The sequence below is a fragment of the Vigna unguiculata genome, chromosome 3 (assembly GCF_004118075.2).
Source record: "Vigna unguiculata cultivar IT97K-499-35 chromosome 3, ASM411807v1, whole genome shotgun sequence".
Taxonomy (NCBI): Eukaryota; Viridiplantae; Streptophyta; class Magnoliopsida; order Fabales; family Fabaceae; genus Vigna; species Vigna unguiculata.
The window spans coordinates 58,586,144-58,594,640 of NC_040281.1; the positions used below are offsets into that span (position 1 = coordinate 58,586,144).

The window sequence follows — 8,497 nt, forward strand, 5'->3', positions numbered from 1 at the left end:
TGACTTCTTTATGTTTATTTATTTTTTTTGTTAAAAATGGAGACTGTGATTTTATTTTTCTTTGAACGCTCAATTTGTACGGCATAAGCAGAACCACAAATAAATTGAAAGCAATGCAATAATGCAACCTGCACTCCATCGTGATGTAACGGAAGCACGTCCAGTGCACAATTGTTGAAGCACCAACTCTGCAACTTATGCGCACCAAAAAAATACGATTTCAATATGCACATAACTAATTCACTTCATAATTGTTTTGTACCAATTTTCAACGCATTAAATTAAACTCCACCCTAACTCCCCAAAATAAACACCAATTATTCGTTTATCTCCAACATAAGAAGCCCGTGATAGAGAGAGCCGTAGACTACTGCATGTGTTTGGTGAAGGACCAGACCAGAGACAATGATCATTGTTTAGAACATCATCTACATATGTCTCTTCTATCTCACTACTTTAACAGGTATATATATCTCAATTACTTTTTTTTTTCTTTCTAGTTTCAAACATGTTCATTAGTTCAGGTTCATTTCAATGTCAGAAGAAACTAAGAACCTTGTTACAGTCATTTGTTTTTCCCTTTCTTGTTAAGCCCTTGTTTAATTAAGTAAAGCTTGATGGCGAAGCCAAGGAAAATGATACACTTTCGTTTTTCAGAATCAAGAACTGTTGCACTTCAGAACTATAGATGACTTTCTGAAGGAGACATTTGGTAGTATCAAATAATTAAATGCACATAGAACTTTTAAGGAACTTATTTATTATACACATTGAAAACTTTGATTTTCCACCAACAATAACATGTGAAAATGAAATACTTTTCAAACTGTATTCTCGTGTTAAGAGTCCAGAAACTGCAGGAAAGTGTTATTGCCTGCATAAAATCTCAAGGAAACTGAGTGTATCTATCTACGCAGTATTGCAACATAACTATTTATGTGCATCTGCAACTCTTTCATGTTAGAGAAATATTAACAAAAGAACAAACAATGCGGCATGGAAGCATGGAAATCCCTAAAAACATTGCATGGAATTTTAGACTATGGAAAATGGTAGCCTGGTTTGTTTCTGATAATTAGTTACACTACTAGTCTGGTGCAGTGTTTGAATTTCACGACCATTTTTTCTTTATGAAACTTATTTTAATGTTAAAAATATGTGAAAAAATTGAATAATAGATATACTGGCATTCTTACAGTACAAAAAAAGGTACAAAAGTAAACCATAAAGATAGCCACAGTCACGAATATAGTAACCTATGTAACCTGAAATAAAGCTTCCTTTACCTTGTAAAGAAAAAAATGGGCACTGGCACGTCCTGATCTTCTAAAAAGTGTCACTTCAAATTGTTACACGATTGATTCCCCCACAGACCCCTAACTAGATAGCCCCTCTCTATAGCTAACTCCGCGTATAACTGGGGCATTGTTTAATTTGCTACATTCATAATCAGAAATTAATTCAGAACGGTTCATAATATTCATCTTATCACTCATAGTCACAGAAGCAAGATGTTATAGATGACAGAGCTTCACATGTTGAAATTTCAAAGTTTCAAAGCCTCAACGACAAGTCAAGTTGCCCAATATCCTCCTGAACATGCTCGGAAGCGTAACCCCTGGACCAAGAACCCACCCCTTCATTGGGTCCAAAGCTGTATTCTTTTCTTCCGGCGAGCCTCACATAAGTTTGTCCTTGGTTATCCACAACGTTAACCCCAAGAGCACGACCAAGATGGTGCGAAGGAGTGAAGTTTGATCTTTGCTCCGGTGCTCCGTAAGACTGCATGGTCGAACTCATTTCCCTGCTCTTCTTGGCAAGAGTCCTCTCGAGCTTGTGAGCATTTTGGTGACCCCCTAGCGCTTGAGAGCTGTAGAACTTTCTCTGGCAATAGTTGCATGAGAATATCCTGGGTTCAATGGGACTTATAGGGGAAGGAGAAGATGAGGAAGAGGAAGAAGGTTCAAGAAGAAGATCAAGATTGAGGTGATTGATCTGATCATCTGGCTGAGTTAGGTGAAGAGAAGAATTGGGGTGGAAATTCATGGCCATAGAAGATAGTGGCAGTAAGTGTAGTGTGGGAAAGAAAGCAATAGAGAGGAAAGGATATAGGGTGCGAAGTGGGGGGGGTGAGAGAGGATGTTTATGTAATATAAGAGGGTGAAAGGTTCACTGTTCCTGCAGACAGAAATAGTAGTATATTGAGTGAAAGAGTGAGGGTATTGAGTGAGATAGAGGGACATGTATCTGCAAGATCAATGGAGAATCAAAGAGGTTGTCGCCTTCATTAATGGCAGAGTTTGGATCCTTTGTCGGTCGATGGCCAAAAAATAATGTTATGGGGTACCCCGTATGAAACCCACCAAGAAGATTAATCAGGTTTTTTTGTATTTTAACTTTGTTTCTGTCTCTTGAAAATGAGTGAACGTTTGCAATAAGCATGTATGTAATGAGAAAATTGTTGTAAGTAGCGTTGTTGTTGTTGTTGTGGTGACCCCTTGTCAACAAGGAGTTTAAACTCAAATCATGCAGTGTTCCATCAATGTTCCAATTTTGGAATTACAAAATGGGGAAGATAAACCATCTTGACTCGACTAAACAATGAACATGATTGGAGACTATTTTTACGTTTTTGTCTTAAATCAAGAGCGTGCTATATATACCTATGCCACTATCTGTCCATTCAGGATTGGACACTCAACCCATTTTAACGAAATCAATTAACCACTATTCAACCATTCGTATGAATTACTTACTATCATCCACTCTATAAATTTTTGTACAATAATCTACCTAGTAATTAATATAGAACCAATGCATATCTGTCTGCCCATATGTACATATAATAATCAGTACAAAGCCTACTCAATTTGGTTTTATTCAATCAATAATGGCAGACCAACCAATAATCCATTTTTTCTCATCATGTTAATTGAATTTACACGATGTGGATTATTACCTTTCGTCCCAATGCAAAGCACGCAATGACATGAGCATTGCCAGATATACCCCTCCCCCAAAAAATAATATTTTCAACTCTGTCACTCAGGTGTATGTATTAATTATAAATTTTATTTTATTTTATTTTCCTACAACTCTACGTTTCACCCTGCACCGTACACCCTCACTTTGAATAGAATCATGAAATAAATAAAAAGGCAGGGTGACTTGTGCACAATATTCCTACATGTCGATATGTAGTGAATTTCGTACTGTTCCCTTTTGAAATCCATCTCTCTGATTCTCTGTGTCGTTACAGCACAACAACTACTACTACTACTACTAACAGTGACAGTTCCAGAACTGATTCGTATTGAATGCTATGCCTTCAATTTCATCAACTATGGTCAATAGCCAGAATGGAGAAAGAAACAGATGGTTGTAGCTCTGTACTCTGTCTTTGGAACGGTGCCCTTATTAATTATGACCAAACCTCCTCTTCTATCTGTCTTTCTCTCTCCATTATTCTGGCTCAGTGATTTTACAAATGTGTTGACTGGGCCAAGCACATGGGTGACGGAGTTATAAAATATGTAATTTCTTTGTGCAAGAGCAAAAAGGTTAATTATTTATAAAATTGTTGAGTAGCAGAGAAATAAAAATGGAAGCGTTCAACCCAGAGAGGTATTTGTAATGGCACAAAATCCCCATCACGGAATAGGGTTTGAATAGTTTAATGGTAAAACATGATTGAGGGATCATAATCTTGTCATCGGCTATGATTGCGGAAGGGGTTGTCTGCAAATCGCAGACACAGAATGAACCAAGAAACTACGTCCTGTTACCGTATCAGTCACTTGGTCTTAAGATTCCAAAGCTAAGTAAACATTAATTCTTGTGCAAAACTAAACAATATCCACTCATTCAAATGGGATGTTTCCCTTCCTACTTCAACAAACCTACATTAATCATAACTAGGTTCCATGTATACACAGACTAATCTTAATTAAACTCACTCGAAAATACAATTATAAGGGATTGTCTGGTAGACATGTTACATAACTGCACTCATTTCTGAATGTTCACCTGTTTAAATTAAGACACATACCATGATACCATGACCGTGATAACAAACCACTGTTATTGAGATGATGTCTACTGTACCAAAAAATGTGTGCTTCTCATTTTTTTTATCACTTCATGCGCGCTACCCACCATAACATAGCTTTTTGGGATTAATTATCTTGGATATTAGTTTATGACCGGACTTAGAATTTATAAATGCTACTAAAATTATATATATACATTATCTTAATGAATATTTAACTTATATATTTCTTTCAATATTCACAATACCAAAGGTTTGAAACTCATGTGAGTATTTCTAGTTTCTCAAACTAAAAGAGTTAAATGAATTTGTGTGTATTGTAAGTTTTGAACTGATAGACTAATCAGATCAGTCTTAAAGTTTTATTTTTAGTTTAATCAGTCTTTCCGTTTCAAATATTAGGTCGTTTTGGCTTATTCAAATGAGTTTATTAACAGAAATTACGAATGTATTTCCACGATTTCTTTTATAAATACTTTTGGTGGAGAAAGATAAAAATTTGCATTAATTTATCTGTATATTAAAATAATTTATGTGTTACAAAGTAATGTTATTTTTTAAAGAATTGTGATTAAAATAACATTACTTTATAAAAGAAAAAAGTCACTACTTTAGTATACATTTAGCATAAAAATAAAATTGATAAAAATACATAATTAAAAATGAAAAAACATGATAGTAAAATGTAGAACAAATAAACATAGTTAGTAAAATTTACGAAACGGTTATAATTTAGAGGTGAAATATAAAATTAAGATAAATACATTAAATTAAAATTAAGATGAATATCAAAATATTAAAAATTAGATAAAGTGAGGGATTTCTCGAGAAACTTAGAGAGAAAAGAAATCAGCGAAGAAAAACATTGTTTGGGTTATGGCCCATTTGATTTACACAACATAAATCTAAAAATGCATCACTATATACTAACTCTCAAAAACAAAAGACTATGTATATACTTGATGTAGTGAAATTGAATTTTATCAACTCTAGATTTTAAATTTATTCATAGAATAAATAAATATAAAAAGGATTTCTGACTTTGGCGTGGGCCTTATACAACTACTCCACTCTTCCAAAAACAACTCAATAGGAAAGTCTATCCACAAGATTGAGGTCGTAATTAATATCTCGAAGCCGATACTTAATAAATTGCACATTAATCTATGTTCTTAGTTCTTTTTAAAGTAATCAAATAAAAAAAATTGTCTATATTATTTATAGTACAATTTATAAATATGCATATATATGATCTGGTAATTTATTTAAGTTTTATTGCAACATAAAATGACAAAAAAAGCATATTGTATGATCCATAAAAGGGCTTTGTGTAAAAAAATAATTAGAGTAATAAAATAATACATGTAATTGAACTAATTCTTTTGGATTTTTTTTATAAAATTATATTTTTATCATTTTATTATCTCATGAAGGTATTTAAGATTTATTTATTTCAATGCAAATAATTAAAAATTTACAAAGAGGATGAAATGAAAAAAAAAAGGAATTAATCTTGAAACAAATTTAAGTTTTAAGAGAACATTAATTTTTTGGTAAAATTTTATTTTATTTTTTGTTGAAGTAGAGAACATTAATTTGTTATGTATAGTCCCTCTTTGCTTTCTTTCCAAGAATGACGTATTGAAAAAAAAATATATAACAACTCGATTAATTGCCTATAGACTAATTGTTTTTAAATAAATATAATATTATTAATAGTGCAGGAGATTGATGAAAGAAAAAAGCAATGAATTATAAAGGTTGTGTTCTTTTGTGAAGGATAATTAGAATGAGAGGGAGTGGGAGAAATCGGAAGGATTAGATAGTGAAGTTAGTATCGTTTTAGAAGTGAATTTAGAATAAATGAGAGAATGGAGTTTGCAAAAGTTTGTGATTGGATTAACTGAAGTGACATATTAAAAACACTTTTAATCAATAAAAAAGTTAGATTACCAAAATATCCGTATTATTATGTGTAATATAAAATTATATATAAATAGTTTAGAAATATTTTTTTGTAAATTTTATTGAATGATTGAAAATATAAAAAAATTATTTATAAAAAATAATAATATAATATATTTTGCATGAAAATAAATTTAATATATAAAATAAAAAATAATTTATTTACATGAAGAGTTTTTTTATTTTTTAATAGTAATTTTAAAAATAATAAATTTTTATTATAACAATAATAAATTATTATTTGCGTTATTAAATTTTATTATTAAATTTTATTATGTTGTTTTTTGTAATAAGAAGGACGAATATAAATTAAAAGGATAATTTGATTAATCTTTTAGTGTCACCTCTAATCTCATTATTGATAATGAAATTAAATATTTCTCTAATTATTTCCTCTCATATCCTTGTATCAATTAAAACAAAATAAAGTACTTACTTACCGATCATTGTTTCCATATCCTTATAAATAATACATTCATGGAAAATAACAAGGTGGAAGTCTGAACGGGAGATTTTTCTTTTCAAGAGAAAAAGAACATCACTTTGAATTAACAATATTTTTTTCACCTAACAACAGATAAATATTCAGAAGTATTTCCCACCTTGAGTTTATTTAGTGGCATTTCTTCATAGATAAGCATAGTAAAGTAGGTGTTTGACACCACCATCTTCTGAATGAAAGCTTTACTGTTCACTTTCTCTTGGCTATGGTGTCTGCACTGCACCATTGCCTGTCGGAGACATTGGTATCTCACGCACTTTAGCTTTAATCAGGAGAATCAGGACACAGATTGTTACAATCTCATCAATTCCCTTTAATAAACTTCTGGATCCGCATATTTTTCCCATTTCAAAACGACAAATCGGAAATGTTCATGAAATCTATACTTTTTTCTGTGTATCAAGATATTTCAATCAAAAGCAAGGGATTAGTGATCCTTCATAATGTCTGATATATAGATATATAGATATAACCCAAACCAGTACAACTTCTCTCAGCCAAACCTTTACAAAAAGTGTTCTTAATCTCTTTGTTTTTGTTGCATATTCATTGACTGCTTTTACACACCCTTTCGAAAAACTTAATCAACACCATCTAAATTATATAACTTTTTCTTTTCAATTTTTTTTTAAAAAAAATCCGTTTTCAATAAGCCCATGTTGGTAATGATTATAGATTTGAAGTGGGTGACAGAGACATGGGAGAACTGCAAAGCCTAGTGACAAACATTGATAAGATGGAAGCAAAGTCTTCTGTCTCACGCTTGGATATGGAATATATGCGAAAGACAGACTCAGATAATAAGAGGTTGTGACAAGCACGTTGGTTGTTTTTTCTGGTTTCTATGTAAACCAAACTCGATCATATGTGAATAATGATTGATGCAGTTAGTAAGAATTGAGCTTATTCTGACGTGAATTTGAATACTCCAACTTATATATATGATGATGACTTTGTTAATGATCAATAATAACTTGAAAGTGCTATGATCTTAAGGAGTTTTTAAGAACAAGATCAATATTTGAGCATTGAAACATTTTTGTGCCTCCCTCCATGTGGATAATGATCTCTACTGTGGATCTTCTCTTTTTTTTTTTTCTGAATTAGTGATAAACATTTCTTTTGTCGTACAAATTTCAGCTTTAGACTTTAGTTATGGCTTATATAGTTGTGACTTGTTATGACATGATCGATCATTAAAGCTCCAAAATGAACATGTCTCATCACTTGCAAGTTGCAACTCCTCGGGTCTACGCATTTTCTTTTTGATGCTTCATTTTGTCGCTTTGCCTATTGCGATATTCAACTAGGGTGATGAAGCCATTTTAGCTAGGTCGCGCACTCTTCTTTTTTAGTCTAAATATGGAATTGGAGAGTGCAATATGAAAATCTATCAAGTCACGGGGCTAGAGTCAAAGGTTAACTATGTGACAATTTCACACACATTAACGTAAGACTCCAAATATTTGTGATTTGGATCCTCTTCTTTCTTCAATCAAAAACACTTCATTGTGAGATTGAGTAGACGAATCAAAAACACTTCAATATAAACAAACCAGAGTTTGCATGTTGGGTAGATCTCACAGTGTATAAGCAGCATACAATAATAGATTTACACCACAAAAGACTCAAATCTAAATAACTCCCGTAGAGCATAATTTTCAATAAAGTCATGAGCAATCATTTCCTTTTCATTATTCTTTCTCATAAATCCAAAATACAATCACTTTCTTTGAAAAGAGATTGTCTAAAGAACTTAACAACATAATAACAAATAACAAAGTTGTTGTAGGTTATATGAAAAACAAACTTTGTAAAAAAATATTTGGCAAAATATAATAATCCGACTTGTTCTAGACAAATCAATTGAGGTTTTGTTTCTCAGATTGAAATTATTTGGGCAAAAACTAATCTAGAATTCATTTTGAATTAAACATTTAATTTCCTTAATTCAGCTTGAGCTTCATAATGTAAACTTGGAT

General features: G+C 31.7%; 1 protein-coding gene across 1 annotated transcript; it reads right to left on the reverse strand.

Annotated features, from left to right (window-relative positions):
- Positions 1-1,167: 1,167 nt before the first annotated feature.
- LOC114177376 (zinc finger protein 2) lies at positions 1,168-2,385 on the reverse strand. The gene has a single exon (XM_028062695.1). It carries the CDS (start codon positions 2,050-2,052, stop codon positions 1,555-1,557), a length of 498 nt encoding a protein of 165 aa, XP_027918496.1. The 5' UTR covers positions 2,053-2,385; the 3' UTR covers positions 1,168-1,554.
- Positions 2,386-8,497: the final 6,112 nt, after the last annotated feature.

What these genes read in the sequence shown, in the direction of transcription:
- LOC114177376 (XM_028062695.1), bottom strand. Translation starts at nt 2,052, where the DNA reads ATGGCCATGAATTTCCACCCCAATTCTTCTCTTCACCTAACTCAGCCA.